General features: G+C 40.1%; 1 protein-coding gene across 4 annotated transcripts in view; it reads right to left on the reverse strand.

Annotated features, from left to right (window-relative positions):
* Positions 1–20,669, reverse strand: part of IKBKG (inhibitor of nuclear factor kappa B kinase regulatory subunit gamma) — a 60,574-nt gene that overhangs the window by 24,815 nt on the left and 15,090 nt on the right. For all 4 annotated transcript variants that reach the window (XM_069063760.1, XM_069063761.1, XM_069063759.1 and 1 more), the window contains 2 exons: positions 8,533–8,735; positions 1,914–2,107 (listed from right to left, as the gene is read on the reverse strand). In XM_069063760.1, the coding sequence (XP_068919861.1) occupies positions 1,914–2,107; positions 8,533–8,719 (381 nt within the window). In that variant the 5' untranslated portion in view covers positions 8,720–8,735. The remainder of the gene's footprint in view (positions 1–1,913; positions 2,108–8,532; positions 8,736–20,669) is intronic.

Here is a 20,669-nt window from a genome sequence, read left to right on the forward strand (position 1 = left end):
GTGCATACAGAGGGTACCGTAATGTAGCCTGTAGCACAGGGGATCACCTTCACTACAGTAGCAATCTCAATAGGCCTTATTTTTGGGGGAGGGCTTATTTTAGAGGAATCTTACACAGTAAGGGGAGGGCTTATTTTCGGGATAGGTCTTATTATCGGGGAAACACGGTATTGAGTCCCCTTGCCTCTTACATGTTCTGTAGCTGACACTGCCTTGGTACTGCTAAACCTTGTTGTGTCTCCTAGACCAGACCTAGAGTTCATCTAAGGCCAGGACTAGAGTCTTCTACCTCTCTGTGTCCCAGGACCTCCAGGACCCTACACCCAGAGGCCCCTAATGAGAGTTTGTGGATAATGCTGCAGCACTTGTCCTCATCCATAGGGCCTGCTTATAAGAATAGAGGTGTTTGATAGAGCACCGGCCCCAAAGTCAAGAGGACCTGAGTTCAATTCTGGTCTCAGACACTTGACACTAGCTGTGTGACCTTGAGCAAGTCACTTAACCCCAATTACCTTGCCTTCCCCCCTCAAAAAAATAAAAAGAATATAGAAGTGTTTGCCTCCTTACATAAAGCTGGTCCATTCTTAGAGTAATGAGCTAGAAAAGACAATGGGTGAGGAAGAGTCTACAAAGATTTCCCTTAATGTTTAAAAATATCAGAAAGGACAGTGAGCCATCATCCAAGCCTGGGTCACTCACAGGGGGCAGTCAACCTCCATACCAAGGTTCTATGACTTTCAGCAAGCCTCTTCACCTCCCTTGGCTTCAGTTCCCCCATCTATAAAATAGGGGGAGGGGAGATGGTGAGCACAGAATTTAGAGAAAGAAGTACTCCCTCCCATCCCATATTCTAAATGTGAGAAACTGGGAATTTCCTTCCTGGGATGCAGAAATTACTTTAAAACAAATAGCCTAGCCAAAATGTCACATTCCTGACTGGATCTAACCTTCAATTCAGCAGATATGTTTAAGTACCTAAGTCAACAACCACCAGCAAACTTTCAATCTCATGACCTCAGCACCTTAGAGAACTCCACCAATGCAGACTTACAACTCTTCAGTAAGTGTCAAAAAAGAGAGAGAACAGCAGCAGCAGCTAGGTGGCACAGTGAATAGAGCACCGGCCCTGGAGTCAGGAGGACCTGAGTTCAAATCCGGCCTCAGACACTTGACACATTTACTAGCCGTGTGACCTTGGGCAAGTCACTTAACCCCAACTGCCCTGACTTCCCCCTCCAAAAAGACGAGAGAGAGAGAGACAGAGACAGAGAGACAGAGACAGAGAGAAAAAGAGAGACAGAGAGCTGCCTCAAATTGGCCTTGGGTAATAGATCACCACCTTCTAGGGGCAGGTGGCTCTACGAAGCACATCTAAGAGCCATTCCAGGTCAACACTAACTACCTGAAGACTGAAAAGATCAGAGATATCAGTGATCCCCCTCTAAGAAAAGGCACTTTTCTTAAAACTTCCCACACTCCCTTTAGCATTTAATTCCCTAAGTACAAATACATCTTTCAGCAAAACCAAAAACCAGGACCCACTTCTTGGTTAACAAGAACCAATGCAATGGGAAGGTGTAAGAAAAGCGGTGCATGCCCACCTCAGACTCCACGCCCCAAATCGCCATCTCTGCTCCAGAGCCCTGGACCCCACTCTTCAACTACGCCTAGTCCCTCCCAGTGTGTCCTTCCCCACTCAGGGAGCATCCTGAAGGTCCTTGTCAGGGCTCTTCCCATTCCCCCAAGGTTTAGCACAGCACTGAGAAGAAGTGGGATGCTTCAAAGACAAAAGTTTTTTCATGACCATAAATGGAGGGAAAATTAGTCAAAAGCCGAGGTCAAGTTTCTTGAGCCAATTCTGGGTTCCATGGCTGGCTGGGGGCCCAGATGCTCCCCTACTAGCACCTCCGTACCTGCTCGCCTTCCTGCAGTGCCTTCTCCCTCTGTCTCTTCAGCTCTAGCTTCTCCATGTTTAGCTTCTCCACCAGTTTTCTCGCCTCCTGAAATTTTCTCATGAGAAACTCCTTCTCCTCCTTCTGGTTGGCTTGGAAGTTCAGGAATTCTTGATAACGCTGCCGGAGCATGTGGTTGCTCTGCCGTAAGGCATCTGCCAACAACACAGACAGATCATAAAGTCAAAAAATCACAAAGATCCAAACTGAAAGGAAGGCTGTGTGGTATCAGGGAAAGAGTGAGGAATTTGGAATGAAGAGCACCTCGGTTTAAATTCTGACTCTGCCACTTACCTTGTACAAATCACTGCAATTTCCTCAGCCAGCAAATGAGGGGTGGGTTCAGCTGGCCTCTAAGGTCCCTCCCAGTTCTAAAGCCTCACATTACTCTCCTCCCTGAATGCTACACAATGCTCCAGACAAACTGGAACTACCTCTCTTCACTTTTTGAATTCTGATTCATCTTTTCAAGCCCAATTCAACTGTTAATTCTTCCAGAAAGCCTTCCCTGATTCCCGACATCTGCAAAATAAGCAAACTTCTAACTCAACACCTGGGGTGCTATGGTATAGAATCTGTTCATGAGCTTCCCTCTGGGACCCCGTCATAGCACTTTACTTTGTGACTTTCCAATGAACTTAATGGACTAGGGATTGTCAACAATGGCCAAGAATTAGATGCAGAGTCAGGAAGACCTAGGTTCAAATCCTACCTCTGATACTTCCTAGTTGTGTGATTATGGGCATATGACTTTCTTCTCTCAGTTGCCTATTTTGTAAAATGAAGACAAGAATACCAATAATACATACTTCATACGGTTACCATAAAGCTAGTTAGTTATTATACATATATATAGTCAGTTATTATTATTTCTATTGATTTATTTCCCCATTAGATTGCAAGTTCCATAAAAATAGGGGCATGTCTTAATTCAAATTTTGTACCTCTCTCAGGGGACAGTGGTCCTTGAATCACATTCTCTTCAGAGGTTGCCAAGGGGTGCCAAAGTGCATAGAACTCTGGGCCTAGAGTCAGGAATACCTGAATTCAATTGAGATCATTGTAAAGCACTTAGCATAGTGCTGAGCACATCTAAAGTACTATATAAATGTCAGCTCTTATTATTACTAGTTATTGTCATCATGGCCTTCTTCTGCTTTCACAACTCTGGCTGGGGGCCTACAGGTTTTCAGTGATCCCAAAGCAGAGTGATACCAGATGGGGTCTGTTCACTGACCTCCCAGCCTGTGCTCTGCAAGTTCCTATTGACTTCTCCCTGACTGGGAATTTCAGTACACAGCTGCTGAACTCAGTCACTACTGACATGCTAGGAGGCTCCCCTTTGGTCTGAGAGTCCTGCCCTGGTTATACCACTGCAGGGTTATGGTACTGGGTGAAAGGCTAGAAATGAGTTGCTGCTCTGCCACTAGGATCAGAGATGCACAGGTACATTTCTACAACATGTTCCTTGCTAAGTACCCAGCTGGTGTCCACACTTGTGGACCCACACTCTTTGCCCTGGATCTGACTGTTGAAGAGCTAGGCCAAGTGCAACTATGAGCCCAGCCCAGGCTTTGTATCCCACCAGACTGTATACTCAGTTATGCTTAGAGAAAGGCTGGTACAAGGCTTCTCCATGAACCCATGAACTTATTGAAGATGCAAAGTAAGGTACAAAGTAAAAAAATATGTTTTTCCAAGCTAATCATGGGAACCACAGAGTCTAAGGGAATGAGGGTCTGTGTTATCTTCACTGTTATATTTCTTTGTCATAAGAGTATGAAAGGATACAGCAAATGCATAACAAACAGACTGCTTGCATCCCATCTGACACGTGTCTTTATCATCATGTCACCAAGAACCAAAGTATCAGGATTGCTGGATGAGTCCCTGACATCTGACAGCTGGAATTGGGTGGTGGTTATAGAGGTGCCAGATGGTCCCTTTTCCTGTACCCAATGCTAGTTCAGGGATCCCCTGGAATCTTTTTCTGCCCTGGTGCTTCCTGCCCTGATGCCCTGTCTTGGCCCTGAGGCCTGTCAGTCCCTGGGTACTGGAAAGCTTGCTGTAACTGCTGCTGGGCTGTGCTCCTGACCAGCCCCTGCCCCAGTGTCCACAGACCTCTCACTCCAGCTTCCTAAGCTGCCCTGGACCGGAAAAGTGACTCACTGTGACGTTTTCTTGGCTTTCTCCAATCAGAATTCAGACGGGCACATTTTCTACATCTTTTCTAGGTGACAAAACCTGGATGAACTAAACTAAAATGCTGCCTCTCACCCAAACATCTTGACTCCACCTCCAGGAGCAAAGTTTCACTAGCTGTTTGATACAACATCTTTGTTTTAGAAATCACAAATTCAGTTCCAGATCAGGGAAGGAATTTGCTCAAAGTCTCACCATTAGATAATGGCAGCAGAGTCTGTACTAGGACCTAAGTCTCCTGATTCCCAGTCCCAGGGTCTTGCCTCCATACCATATTACTACTCTTTCCTAGTTTCTAAAAACTTCAGGAGGGTCCCTCCCCTCAATTTCAATATTCCTGAACTGGGCAAAGAAGCCCAAAGTTCTTTTACCCTTTGCATTCTTCCCATAAAAACTTGTCGTTGTGAACTCGTATCAGCTGTCAGTATTCATCATCCCAGGAGAAAGTTCATCTTTTTAAACTATCTTTTAAAGAAATTCTAGACAAAGAGCCATTACCCAAAAGAGAAGGAAGCATTTTAAGAAAAAAAAAAAGAAATGCAAACTATCAATAACAAATCTGAAAATGCTCCTATAATCATCAATAAAAGAAATGCACATGAAAATAACCCTAAGTTTCTCCTCCCACTCATCAAATTGACAAGTATGACTTTAAAAAACAGGAAAAGTTAATGTGAGTGAGTTCGTGGAAAGACAGGCACAATAATGCACTGTTAATGGAAGCATGAACTGGTTGAACCATTCCAGAAAGCAATATGGAATTATGACAACAAAATCACTAAATGGATCACCTCTGTGACTCAGTGATTCCACTGTGGGCCATCTATATCCCAAGGATGTCAAAGACAGAAAGGAAGTTTTTATATATGCTAAAATGTCTGTAATGCCAACTGTTTCTGGTAGTAAGGAACTGAAAACAAAGTGGATTAGAGAATGACCAAAAAACCTGCAGAACAGGGATATAAAACAGTGGCGTCTTAGACAGGGAGGGGAGAGGACAGATTCCAAGTTGGTACAGTCAAGCTTGTCAAAATTATCCTGCAAAATTCCTTAAATTGTCCATCAGGTGCAATACAGTTTCTTTAAACAATTGTAGTTGAAAAGGGCCCAGGGTCTCTTTAAACTTCAAAGTTTAAAAGAAGGCACCATAAATCAAGAGAGCAAATCCATCTGAGATGGTTGCTGTGACAACAACTGAATGAAAACATGATTTTCCCCCTGTATCCAGCTAAACTGGAAAGAGGCTGGAACCAAAACTTACTTTCAAATGGAAAACCCAAACAGGACAAGACACAGTAACTGACAGGAAAACGAAGGAGGGGAAACAATACTTTTGCAAGGACTTCAGAAGGAATGTTCATAAGGGTTGTTAGAAAAAGATCACCCTAGCCCCCACAGTCACCATTTCTTCTTCCTGCTTTACCAAGGGGCCAAGAGAGAACACCAGGTCGGTGGAACTTAGCAGGGGACTTCTAGTTGACCAGGATGAAGGCCATCCCTCTCTTTAACCCTACCAGCCTAAAGCATCCAAATGATTTTCCTAAAGCACATGTGACCACATCACACCCCCTATCTAAAACCCAAATGGCTCCCTAGAGCTCCTTCAGAATCAGTGCTTTGCGATCTAGCCCAAGCCACCTTCTTCTTGCTCCTCATACATGATACTCCATCTCCCTGCTCTGTAGTACCTGGAATGTACTCCTTCTCCATCTGCACCTTGTGGAGGCCCTTTCTTTCAATGCTCAGTTCAAGTTTCCCTTTCTGCATCAGGCCTTCCCCAGACCCCTTAGCCAGTAACTGTCTTCCTGTTCCCACATCCTCTGCTATCTCCCCCAACACCTCTCTCTTATCATATGACGTTTTATATATTGCATACACACATATACACACGTATACATACTGTAGAATTTAAGTATATACATTATATATATATATATATATATTTATTTATATATAATTTAGAAATTATATACAAAAACCCCCTAAATCTGCCAGAAAGGGCCCCTACCAGGGTCCCTGGAAACCACCTGATAGGCCACAATAGTTAAGGAACTTTTCACCTGTGTTGCCAGAAACATGCCCCAGATACAAGTCTGTTCTTGTTTTTGCTAGGTAATCAGGGCTTTACTAGAAATGGCATTACGCCCCTTGGAATCACACTTTGTTGTTAGCAACATATTATTCTATAAAAAGTATCTTGTAGAAGGCTCGAGGCTGTCTTCCCTACTGGGGAGGCAGTCACCAGCTGGTTAATAAACACTCCTATCAAATTATAATTGGCTTTGTTATCATGTCCATTTCAATACATATACATATGTGTCTATGAATATGAATGCCATTTCTACTCTTGGAATACTGGCTCCTGCCCCCCACCCCATTTGACTCACACGATGCCTAGGCACACAGTGGGTGGTTAGTTAATGTTCAGTGACTAACTAAAGAGCCTGTCTATGGCTATGATGGAGAGAAGGTTATAGAATGAGTCACTGGGGCTAGAGGTTGTGAAAAACTCATGGGGCCCGAGCTCTAACTGTGGGAATAATAGATTCAGTCTCCCATCTCAAGTTTTTTCTAGAGTATATACTCCACAGGTTCAATTACCTATATCATGTCAACTGTAATTTTCTTTTATTTTTCACCTGGCATGTAGAGTTGAATTCAGGTCAATTAAATGTGAATATAATGGATTCCACTGTAGTGGAATACTAAACCATAAGAAACTACAAATGTGAGGAATTTGAAAAACATGGGAAGATTTGCATGACTGAATTCACGAGCAAAGAAAAGTAAACAGAGCCATGAGAACAACAGACATCATGACTACAATCACATGACTGAAAGTAACACAAAGAGGCAGCTGAACTTGCAGCTGAAATAAAATGAGAGAAGAGGAGGTGAAATGTGCCTCCTTCCTTTCCAGGGAAAGATGAAGGACTAGAGGGGCAAAATGGTGCCAACAGTCAAAGGATACATCAGGTTTTTAACAAGGGAACATTCAATGGGAATATTTGGGAGGATAGCAGGGACATGTAAATCAAGAAATGACTGGTATAAAACCGCCAATAAAACTTTTTCAAGATGGTAATTCCACCTACTGAATCAGAGGTCTCCTACTTGTCAATTATATTTCAATGTGGTTGGTCACAGAAGCTCTAGCTAGAAAGTGACTCTTTCCCTTCTTTTCTATCACAGACTCTGTTAGCACTCTGGTGAAGCCTACAGACCGTCAAAAATAAAATGCATAAAAGGCAAAGGATTATAAAAGAAACCAACTACATCAAAATTCATTTATCAGTTGAATAGGAAGGGATGATACTTAAAAAGTGAAATTAAGAGGTGAGAGAGGAATATAATGAGAGGAGATGGGGAGAGACAGAATGGGGTAAACTATCTCATATAGAAGAGGCAAGGGAAAATGGTTACAATGGAGGGGAAGAATAGGAAGGCAAAAGGGAATGGGTCAAACTTACTCTCATTGAATTTGGCTTAGGGAGGGAATGACATACACATTAAATAGGGTATCTCACCCTCCAGGAGAGTAGGGGGGAGGGGGATGAGAGGGGGATGATGGAAGGGAGGGCAGGCTTGGGGGGGAGGGATGTTGGAAGCACCCACTTTTGAAAAGAGACAGGATCAAAGTAGAGAATAGAACAAGTGGGAGGTGGGATAAGAGGGAAGGAAATATAGTGAGTCTTTCACACTATACCCACTATGGAAATGTTTTGTGTGGCTACACATGCATAACCTATATTGAAGTGCTTATCTTCCCAGTAAGGGTGGGTGACGAGGGAGGAAAGGAAAGAATCTGGAATTAAGTTTTAAAATCAAGTGTTTAAAAAATGTATATACATATATATTTTACATACAACTGGAAAATAAGATATACAGGCACTGGGGTATAGAGATGCATCTAGCCCTAGTGGAAAGTCGGAGGGGGGATGGGGGAGGATATAGGAGAGAGCAGATTGGGGGAGGGGGTATACAGTGGGATTGCTGTTTTGGGGTGGTAGGTAGGGGAAAGACGGGGAGAAAAGTTGTAACTCAAAATCTTGTGGAAATGAATGATGTAAACTAAAAATAAACATAAAACTTAATTTAAATAAATAAATAAAATGATTAGGAAAAGGAAAAAAACTCATTTATCAAATTAAAAAAAAAAAAGTTTACAGACCACAGGTTCCTAACTCCTACTGGAAAGGGGAGAGAGATATGGCCAGGCCCCATCCTGGACTTTCCTCTGGCATCCTCTCATAGCTCCCAAGGCTCCCAACACACAGACTAGCTCCTCAATACAAAAACAGTGAGGACCTTGACCCTATGCCAGCAGGTTCCCTTGATCATTCTCTTTTACTAGCCCAACTAGGAGAGGGGCACTCACCTCGGAGCTCTTGATTCTCCTCCAAGACACGCTGTAGGGTCTCCGGAGAGACTTGGGTAGAAGGCAGATGCAACATGGCTGATTTCCCCTGGGAAGACCCTTCACCAAGGGTCTCGTAATCTCCTGATGGACCCCCGTTGGGCTGTACCATCTCACAAGGCTGACTCTTGCAATGAGGCCCGTTCATTCAATAAGTTCAGTGCCTAGAAGAAAAAACCCAGGGCGTAAGATCTATATCACAACTCATAGGAAACCTGACAGGTATTATCTTACATATCTGAAAAATAAATTTCTTGCCATACCTGGGTTATTTTAAAAGGAATAAGAACAAATCAGGCTATGTCTCAAGACCTATTCCCACAAACTCCTTGAGTAGTTATTGGCTTTCATTGTCTTTATATCCCCAGTGCCTCACATAGTGCCCAATACACCAAAGGTGCTCAATTCATGCTTACTGGATTGGGTTGTGTTAGAGGAGGAAAATCAATAGTAAAAATAATAATGACAATGACATTTAGGTAGCACATAGTACAAATATCACTGTATCAAATATCAAATATCATTTTATCCTCACAACAACCTTGGGAGAGAGGTACTATTATTATCCCCATTTTACAGATGAGGAAACTGAGACAAGCCACAGCCACACAACCAGTAAGCATCTGAAGCCACATCTGAACACAAGGTTTCCTTTTTCTATCCATTGGGCCCCCTAGCTGCCCCAATCATCACAATGATAAGGGGTTAAAAAAAAAAAACCCAAAACCCTGTTAGATGAAGAGAAGTGAGGAGAGCTAGATAAAAAGAGATCTGGAAATACTATATTACATGAGGTGGCTCTCTGGTAGGAAGACAGATACTGGGGGAAAGTATGGTGATGATAACCACAAAAAACACAGATTAAATTTATTTTAAAAAAAAAGAAAGAAAGAAAAGACTTGAGAGGTCAGTCACTTAAAGGATATGCAGGATACTTGTTTTCTATTCCTTGATGTAGCAGAATTTGGTTCATTAGGTAGGACTTAGAGGAGGAGGTCAGAGGTTCTTCATGGTTGGAAAGAACTCTACAAGGCATCAGACTCTGAATGCCTCCTCCAATATTGCACTCATAGAAGACAAAGCCTTTCTAATTAGAGCTGGCCAGCAGTGGACCAGGATATTACCTAACAAAGTGAGCTCTCAAGCCACCTGCCTAGAATATCCTGAATGGGCATTTCTGAAAGGGACTATAACCTACTGAAAAGGGTGAGCCTGAAGTCAAAAGTCTGGTTTTGAACCTCACCATAAAGACGAGCTGTGTGACACCCCTGGGCAAGACACCTTAACTCTAGAGTCTGGGTCTCCTTATCTGGAAAATAAGGATAATAATACCTAGAGTACTTGCATTATAGGATTCTTATTTTTAAAAAAAAGCCCTTTGCAAACCTTAAAGCCTTATACAAATGTGAGTTATTCCAAGGTGGGAGCTTGGATCAGATCACTTCTAAGGTTCATTCCAACACAGAGATCCTGTAATTCTATAATTATATGTATACCTGATGCTTTATAAGACAGGTTCCTGAAGATTTACATGAACTGATGCTGAGTGAAGCAAGCAGAACCAGAAGAACACTGTACACAGTAACAACAATATTGTGTAATGATCAATTTGATAGACTTATCTCTGCTTATCAATGCAAGGTGCTAAGACAACTCCAAATGACTCATGATGGGAAATGCTGTCCACATCCAGAAAAAGAACAATGGAGTCTAAATGCAGATTAAAGCATACTATTTGCTCTTTTTTTATTTCTTCTTTCTTGTGGCTTCTCTCATAAGTTCTAATTCTTCTTTACAACATGACTAATGTGAAAATATGTTTAATATGAATATATATGTAGAACCTATATCAGATTGTGTGCTATGTTGGAGTGGGGGAAGGGGAGGGAAGGGGAGAAACTTTGGAACTCAAAAGCTTATGAGAGGGGAGCGGAGTAAAGATGGCTAAATAGAAACAGGACTTCTGCACGGCTACAGCTCCCACCTCCTCCAATTCGTGTAAAAAATGACTCTAGGGGCATGCAGAGGCCCAGACAGCTGAAGCCTCAACAGGGAACTGGTCTCAAGCACAGAAAGCATTCTTAGATAAGCTCAAAAGGAACTTTGAAAACCAAATTAGAGAAATAGAAGATAAAATGAATAATTCTTTTAAAATCAAAATTTCAAAATTGTAAAAACATTACAATGAAGAAAACAGCTCCTTAAAAAGAAAAATGTGTGATATGGAAAAGGAGCTCCAAAAACTAATCGAGGAAAATAATTCGCTAAAAACTAAAATCAACCAAATTGAAGCGAATAACTCTATGAGGAACCAAGAATTAGTCAAACAAAACATCAAGAATGAAAAATTAGAAAAAGAGGTAAAATATCTCAATGGAAAAATAACTGACCTGGAAAACAGATCCAGGAGAGATAATCTGAGAATCATAGGCCTGCCAGAAAATCATGATGAAAAAATGAGCTTGGCCAACATCTTCCAAGAGCCCATCAAGGAAAACTGCCCTGAGATACTAGAACCAGAGAGTAAAATAGAAATTGAGAGAATCCACCAGTCACCTTCTGAAAGAGATCCCAAATTGAAACGTCTGCAAAATGTTGTGGCTACTACCAGGTAAAGGAGAAAATACTACAAGAAGCCAGAAAGAAACAATTCAAATAGCAAGAACCACAGTGAGGATCGCACAGGATCTGGCAGCTTCTACACTGAAAGATCAGAAGAAGTGGAATACAATTTTTCACAAGGCAAAAAAGCTTGGGTTACAACCAATGATCTGAACATATTCTTCCAGACAAGGAACATTATAATGAATTTCCAGACCTTCCTCATGAAAAAGCCAGAGCTCAATGGAAAATTCAACCTCCAATTACGAGATGCAAGAGAGACATAGAAAGGTAAATGAGGAAAACACACACACACCCTGTTATTTAATAAGAGCAAACTGTTTATAGACAAGTAGAGGATATGAGTATAAATTACACAAAATGACTATTAAAAAAAACCTCATTAAGGGCTAAAAGGACTGAAATAGAAGAAGAGGAAAGAATGAAATGGAGAAGGGTAAATTATGCCACACAAAGAGGCATAAAAACAATATAGCAGAGGGAAACAAGGGAGGGAGATGAGGATTATATGAGCTTTTCCCTCATTGGTTCTAGTGCAAGGAGGGAATAACACAACCAGTTAAGCATAGGACTCTATCGAGAAGAGACACAAAACATATCATAATAAAGGGAAAGAGGGGAGGGAGAGGAGCTTTGCATGAGATTTGTTCCTGTCACTCTTAGTACAAAGAAGAAATAACATACTACATTAAGTATAAAAATATCCTAAAAGCAATAGGAGGGGGGAAGGGCTAAGAAAGGGGGGGAGGGGTTAAAAGGGAGGGAAGAGGTAAGGGAGAAAGGGAGGAAAAGGAAGCAGGGCTGATAAGAAGGGAATACTGAGGTAGGAGATGGCCAAAAGGAAAACTATTAAGGAGGGGAAGAGAGAAGGGAAGAAAAATAAAAGCATAAACAGGAGAGAATAGGATGGAGGGAAAGAGACAGACAGTAATAATAACTGTGAACATGAATGGGACAAACTCTCCCATAAAACGGAGGCAGATAGCAGAATGGATTAAAAACCATAATACGACAATATACTACTTACAAAAAACACATCTGAAATAGAGGGATACACACAGGGTAAAGGTAAAAGGCTGGAGTAAAATATATCATGCCGCAGCTAGAGTAAAAAAAGCATGGATAGCAAACCTTATCTCAAATAAAGCAAAAGCAAAAATAGATCTAATTAAAAGAGATAAGGAATGAAACTATATCCTGCTAAAAGGCACTACTGAGAATGAAGCAATATCATTACTTAACATATATGCACCAAGTGGTATAGCATCCAAATTCCTAGAGGGGAAGATAAGGGAATTAGAGGATGAAATAGATAGCAAAACTATACTAGCAGGAGACTTTAATCTCCCTCTCTCTGAACCTGATAAATCCAACCTCAAAATAAACAAGAAAGAAGTTAAGGAGGTGAACAAAATTTTAGAGAGGGTGGGTATGATAGATCTCTGGAGAAAACTGAATGGGGAACATACCTTCATCTCAGCAGTACATGGCACACACACAAAAACTGACCATGTACTAGGGCATAAAAACCTCACAATTCAGTGAAGAAAGGCAGAAATAATAAATGCATCCTTCTCATATCATGATGCAATAAAAATCATATGCAATAAAGGGCCATGGAAAGACATACTAAAAACTAATTGGAAACTAAACAATATAATCCTAAAGAATGAGTGGGTCGAAAAAGAAATCACAGAAACAATCAGTAACTTCATTCAAGAGAATAATAATAATGAGACAACATACCAAAACTTGTAGGATGCAGCAAAGGCAGTTCTTAGGGGAAGTTTTATATCCCTGAGTGCATACATGAATAAGTTGGAGAAAAGGAAAATAAATGAATTCGGCATGTAACTGAAAAAGCTAGAAAAAGAACAAACTGAAAATCCCCAATTAAATACTAAATTAGAAATACTGAAAAACAAAGGACAGATTAGTAAAATTGAAATTAAGAAAACTACTGAATTAAAAATTAAACTAAGAGCTGGTTTTATGAAAAAACCAACAAAATCAATAGATGCTTAGCCAATATGATAAAAAAAAAAGAAAGAAGAAAATCAAATTATGAGTATCAAAAGCAAAAAGAGTGAATCTACCTCCAATGAAGAGGAAATTAAAACAGTAATTAGGAATTAGTTTGCCAAATTATATGCATATAAATTTGACAATTTTAGTGAAATGGATAAATATTTACAAAAATATAAGCCCAGATTAACTAAAGAGGAAGTAAATTACTTTAAAAAACCCATCTCAGAAAAAGAAATTGAACAAGACATCAGTGAACTCCCCAGGAAAAAATCTCCAGGGCCAGATGGATTTACTAGTGAATTCTATCAAATATTTAAAGAACAATTGATTCCAATACTCTACAAACTATTTGGGAAAATTGGTGAAGAAGGAGTCCTACCAAAGTCATTTTATGACACAAAAATGGTACTGATACCTAAATCAGGAATATATAAAATGGAAAAAGAAAATTATAGACCAATTTGGCTCATGAATAAAGATGCAAAAATTTTTAATAAAATATTAGTAAGAAGACAACAGCAACTAATCACAAAAATAATACACTTTGATCAGGTAGGATTTATTCCAGGAACGAAAAGATGGTTTAATATTAGGGAAACCATCAGTATAATTGATCATATCAACAATAAAACTAGCAGAAACCACATGATTATCTCAAAAGATGCAGAAAAGGCTTTTGACAAAGTACAACATCCATTCCTATTAAAAATACTAGAAAGTATAGAAACAAAAGGAGCCTACCTTAAAATAATAAATAGCATCTATTTAAAGCCATCAGCAAGTATCAGATGTAATGGGGATAAGCTAGGAGCACTTCCAATAAGATCGGGGGTGAAACAAGTTTGTCCACTATCACCCCTCTTATTCAATTTGGTACTAGAAATCTTAGCAGTAGCAATGAGAAGAAGAAATTGAAGGAATCAAATTAGGCAAAGAAGAGACTAAGCTATCACTCTTTGCAGATGATATGATGATATACTTAGAGAATCCTAAAGAATCAAGTAAAAAACTACTTGAGACAATAAATAAATTTGGCAAAGTTACAGGATATAAAATAAAACCACATAAATCCACGGCATTCCTGTATATTTCTAACGAAATCCAACTGCAAGAGATAGAAAGAGAAATCCCATTTAAAGTTATTGTAGACATTATAAAATATTTAGGAACCTACTTGCCAAAACAAAGCCAGGACCTATATGAACACAACTACAAAACACTTTTCATACAAATAAAGTCAGATCTAATTAAGTGGAAAAATGTTAATTGCTCATGGCTAAGTCGAGCTAATATAATAAAAATGACAATTTTACCTAAATTAAATTACATATTTAATGCCATACCAATCAATTTACCAAAAAATTACTTTATAGACCTAAAAAACATAGTAATAAAATTCATTTGGAAGAACAAATGTCCAGAATATCAAGGGAATTAATGAAAAGAAATGCTAGGGAAGGTGGACTAGCTATACCAGATTTTAATCTGTATTATAAAGCAGCAGTCATCAAAAACTACTTGGTACTGGTTGAGGAATACAGCTGTGGATCAATGGAATAGATTGGGTACGTGAGACTCAGCAGTCAATGACTATAATAATCTACTCTTTGATAAACCCAAGGACCCCAGTTTTGGGGATAAGAACTCACTATTTGAAAAAAAACTGCTGGGAAAACTGGAATATAGTATGGCAGAAACTGGGCATAGACCATTATAGAACACCATATACCAAAATTTAAGTCTAAATGGGTGCATGATCTAGGTATAAGGGATGATACTGTAAGCGATCTGGGAAAGCAAGGAATAGTTTACCTGTCAGATTTATAGAGAGGGGAAGATTTCATGACCAAACAAAAATTAGAGAACATTATAAAATGGATAACTTTGATTACATGAAACTGAAAAGCTTCTGTACAAATAAAGCCAACATAACCAAGATGAAGAGGGAAATGGGAAATTGGGAAAGAATTTTTACAACCAATGACTCTGATAAAGGCCTCATTTCTAAAATATACAGAGAACTGAGTCAAATCTATAAGAATACAAGTCATTCTCCAATTGACAAATGGTCAAAGGATATGAACAGGCAGTTCTCAGAGGAAGAAATTAAAGATATCTATAAGCATATGAAAAAATACTCTAAATCACTATTGATTATAGAAATGCAAATCAAAATAACTCTGAGGTACCACATCTCACCAGTCAGATTGGGTAAGATGAAAAAACAGGAAAATGATAAATGCTAGATAGGATGTGGAAAAATTGGAACACTAACACATTGCTGGTGGAGTTGTGAACTGATCCAGCCATTCCAGAGAGCAATCTGGAACTATGCCCAAAGGGCTATAAGAAATTTCATATCTACCACTTCTAGGGTTGTATCCCAAAGAGGTCATAGAAGTGGGAGGAAGACCCATATGTACAAAAATGTTTATAGCAACTCTTTTAGTGGTGGCAAAGAATTGGAAATTAAGGGGATGCCCATCAATTGGGGAATGGCTAAAAAAGTTATGGTATATGAATGTAATGGAATACTATTGCGCCCTAAGAAATGAAGAACAGATGGACTTCATATCTACCTGGAGAGGCTTATAGACACTGATACTGAGTGAGAAGTGCAGAACCAAGAAAAATTTGTACACAATTACAGATACAACATATGTGTGACGACCAACTTTGATAGACCTGACTCTTCTCAGAAATGCGGGGCTACATAAGTAAACTCTCCAGATGGAGAGAGATGTCTACATTCAGAGAAAAAAAACAGAAAGAATAGAGTTCGAATGCAGATTGAAGCAAATTGCCTGCTCTCTTTCTTTTTCTTGTTTGGTTTAGTTTCCTCTTTTCTATTGTTCTATGATCTCTTTGGGATTTGAAACTCAAAGAACTGGGTAATTGAATCTTTTAAACTCAAAGTAAATAAACAAATTAATAAAGACCAAAAAATAAAAGACTCTAGACAAACGTTGGAGCTACAGAACCCACAAAATAACACAGAGAAGCTAAGTTCCCATTGAGGACAGCCTGGCAAGCCGGCAGGGAGCAGCCAGCGCAGCACTCCGGGAGCTAAACAGGCTCAAGCCAGAGGTTTTAGGCTCAGGGCATCCTGGCCAACCACCGGCTGAAGGGACTTCAGATCACCAGCAGCTGTGGCAGTTTCCAGAATTATCAACCCATAAATGCTAAGGACAAAGTGAGAGGTCAGTGCAATGTGGACTAAGCGACTAGTCTGAGGGGTAATCACTCTGGCTTTAACCTGCTTGGATGTGGATTGTTGTCTAGGGTGGAGGTCTTGGGGTGCAAGAACAGTCTGCCAGAGCGTGTGGAGGCTTTAGAGAGGTCACCCAACTAACAGCTCCAGCAGCTGTGAAAAACCCCAGTGTTTAGGATAAAACTCCCTTTTCTGGTAGCAGAGTTCTACTGTGGCAAAAAGCTCAAAAGTCAAGTAATTGAGTGGCAACAGGAGCAAGCAAAGGAAGCAAAGCAAACAGAGCATTCCAACATTAGACTCCTCTGTTGGGGACAAAAGGGATCAAAGCATGGAACAGGAGGAAGACAACAAAGTCCAAACTCCACCAAAAGCTTCCAAGAAAAATATGAGCTGGTTACAGGCCACAGAGGAGCTTTAAAAGGATTTTGAAAACCAAATAAGAGAAGTGGAGGAAAAATAGGGAAGAGAAATGAGAATGATGCAAGAAAATTATGAAATGAGAGTCAATAACTTTACTGAAGAAAATAAAACCTTAAAAAACAGACTAACCTAAATGGCAAAAGAAGCTCAAAAAGGCAATGAGGAGAAGAATGCCTTAAAAAGTCAAATTTGCCAGATGGAAAAAAAATCTCAAAAGCTCACTGAAGAGAATCATTACTTCAGAATTAGATTGGAGCAAATGGAAGCTAGTGACTTTATGAGAAATCAAGATACTATTAAACAGATCCAAACAAATGAAAGAATAGAAGGCAATGTGAAATATCTCAGTGGAAAAACCACTGACCTGGAATATAGATCCAGGAGAGAGAATTTAAAAATTACTGGACTAGCTGAAAGCCATGATCAAAAAAAGAACCTAGAAATCATCCTTCAAGAAATTCTCAAGGAAAATTGCCCTGATGTCTTAGAACCAGAGGGCAAAATGGAGGCTGAAAGAATCTACCAATAACCTCCTGAAAATGATCCCAAAAAGAAACCCCCTAGGAATATTATAGCCAGGTTCCAGAATTTCCAGATCAAGGAGAAAATATTACAAGCAGCCAGGAAGAAATAATTTCAATATTGTGGAAACACAATCAGGATAAACTCAGTATCTGGCAGCTTCCACACTGAGGGATCAAAGGGCTTGGAATATGATATTTCAGAGGTCAAAGGAGCTGGGATTAAAACCAAGAATCACCTACCCAGCAAAACTGAGTATCATGTTTCAGGGGGAAAATATGGTCATTTGGTGGAATAGAGGACTTTCAAGCATTCTTTTTTTTTTAAGCAATTGGGGTTAAGTAACTTGCTCAAGGTTACACAGCCAGGTGTTTCTGGGTGGGTGCTAAGTGTCTGAGCCTGGATTCGATCCCCAGGTCATCCCGACACTGGAGCCAGTGCTCTTACTCGCTGTGCTACCTGGCCGCCCCGTTTCAAGCATTCTTGATGAAAAAACCAGAGCTGAGTAGAAAATTTGACACTCAGATACAAGAAGCAAGAGAAGCATGAGAAGGTAAACAGGGAAAAGAAATCTTAAGTAATTTATCAAAGTTGAACTACTTATATTCCTACATGGAAAAACTATAATTGCAACTTATGATATTTTTCTCAGTATGAGAATAGTTGAAGGGAATAGAAATATATATATATATATATATATGTGTGTGTGTGTGTATATATGTATACATACATATATATGTCTATATAGGAGGGTATATGGGCATATGAATACATATGTGAATGTGTGTATATATGTGTACAGGTATACATAGACAGAGGGCACAGGACCAATTGAATAGGAAGGGATGATACCTAAAAGGTGAAATTAAGAGGTGAGAGAGGAATATAGTGAGAGGAGATGGGGAGAGACAGAATTGGGTAAATTATCTCACATAAAAGAGGCAAGGGAAAACTGTTACAATGGAGGGAAAGAACAGGAAGGCAAAAGGGAACGAGTCAACCTTATTCTCATTGAATTTGGCTTAGGGAGGGAATGATACACATGACAATGGGATCTGGAAATTTAGAGATCATTGAAACTTTGGAAAGAAAGGTGTGAAGTCACAAACAGATGGCAAAGGGTTGAGCAGTAAAAGCAGAGGAAGTGACTTCAAGCAGAGACTGGAAAGGATGTTGTAGTAGAGGTAGGATCCCGGACTGCATATCCAGGACGTAGTCTACTGGTTCTCTAGTCAGTGCCAGGTTAAATGTGTCCTCTCCGAGCAACCTGAAGCCCATCATTTGACTTTCTGGGTCTGTTTTTTTTTTTTGGAGGGGGGAAGGCAGGGCAATTGGGGTTAAGTGAATTGCCCAAAGTCACATAGCTAACAAATGTCTGAGGCTGAATTTGAATTCAAGTCTTCCAGGACTGATTTGAACTCCAAGGGCCAGTGCTCTATTCACTGAGCCACCTAGCTGCCCCTGGGTTTGTTTTCTTGTTATTTTCTTGTTATCATTTTTTTATTCAGTAGATGTGACCCACTGCTCTAGAGTCCTAAGATCTTTGCAGACCCTAATTCTCTCATTCAGCATGTTGGTTCACCTTGGCCTTAATCCAATGCACTTGGGTTTGGGTTGTTCTTCTTGGTTCAGTTTCCTGCATTAGGCAGCATTCTGCAAGAAGCCTCAGGAGAAGGTCAAGAGTACAGGAGAAGGTAGAGGGGGGCAGCACTGTAGACATCCTTCCAAGAGGATATACTTGTGAGGAAATGCAGAGACCAGAGAGAGAAACAGAGGAAACAGAGTGAACAAAATTTGGGTGAAGACCAAAGGAACAGAAGCAATTTTGTAAACTAAGACCACCTGGACAGAAAGGAGCTAGAGAAGAGGTTTGGGAAATAGACCACATGGTGGTTAAGGGACACAGTGTAACACTAATGGGATACTCCAATCACCCAAACATCTGATGGAACGTTCTCTGCCAAAAACAGAGCAGCAAATAACTTCTTGACTTCGCTTGATAATTTCAAAAGGTAGAGGAGCATTATTAGACTGAACTTATTATCTTTCCCCCAGCCACTCCTCACAACGTGGGCATCACCCTTCTCCCCATCCTGCTGGCTTCTGACAATCCTAATAAAGATCCAAAGCCTGAACTAGTCAATCAGACTGGTTTGCTTTGCTCTAAAAATGCCCTTTCCTGTGTCTATAACTTGAAAGCCCAGATAAGGTTGATGATGGTACAGGATGCCTAGAAATTTAGAATCAGTAGAATTTCTCTTATCTTGGGGTCATACTCCAGACTGGGGGGAAGGAACGGGGGGGGGGGGGGGGCCACACAGACATCCTGAGATCTTAAATTTCAACTGACCCTACTTTGTCTTTTCAATCTGTATTTACAACTAAGAAACTTTCTTTCTCATGGTATGGATAAAAAAAAAAACATGGAGACCATAAACCTGAGGGAGACAGAAGTCCTGGGATTGTCCTGAAACATATAAAAACTTTATCAATCTTGTATCAGGCAGTCAAAACTTGGACTTTGGCTCCTTGTACATACAAGCTTGCTAGCTTTGTCTAGCTTTAAGGGAACAAACAATACGGATTTACATATCACCTAGCCTGTTTGCCTCCTTTAACCAAACCTTCAGGTTGACAGTTATTGTGCCAGTTACAATGGATAAACTGTTGGAATGGCATAACAACCCACCCCTTGAACTCTACAGACTTAAGGCACCTCAGGATCCATTTTTCCTGGAGTCTTAACCTTGATGGGGTCACCTAAGTTCCTCTATTCTCAGCTTCCAAAGGACTCCCACTAGTTTTGTTGAAGTCCACAATTCCCTTAAGCTAGTTTTGAAAATAGGATCATTTCACCTTAAATCGCTTTGCATTAATTAGGTCCCTTTTGAGGAACGGTCTTAGGAAAATTATTGCCAACACCACTAGTATTAATTAACTAAAGATAGCCCAAATTATACTGGCCACAATAGGGCTATTTTGGACTGGTCAAAGTTACTTTATCTTAAAACCAAATTAAGTTTAAAGGCCAACAAAACATCTAGAATAGCCAGTCCATGATGCGGATTTCTAACAAGCCTCTAATTCCCCCTCTTTCTGCATATTTGTCCTGTCAATGTGTGCATCTCTGTGTCTGTATCATGTGTGATGTAAATGAGTCTGTTATCTTGTAAGATTTAAAATTCAGGCAGCCAGAGATTTCCAAGGGCTGTAACTAGGGAAACAAACAAACAAATCTGTAAGACTCTTTTCCTTGTGGTTTCTGGTCTGGCCAACTTAGAACTACAATGAAATA

This window comes from Petaurus breviceps, unplaced genomic scaffold (genome assembly GCF_028583685.1).
Source record: "Petaurus breviceps papuanus isolate PSGF00001 unplaced genomic scaffold, PetGlider_PUasm1.0 90601, whole genome shotgun sequence".
In the NCBI taxonomy this organism is placed as follows: domain Eukaryota; kingdom Metazoa; phylum Chordata; class Mammalia; order Diprotodontia; family Petauridae; genus Petaurus; species Petaurus breviceps.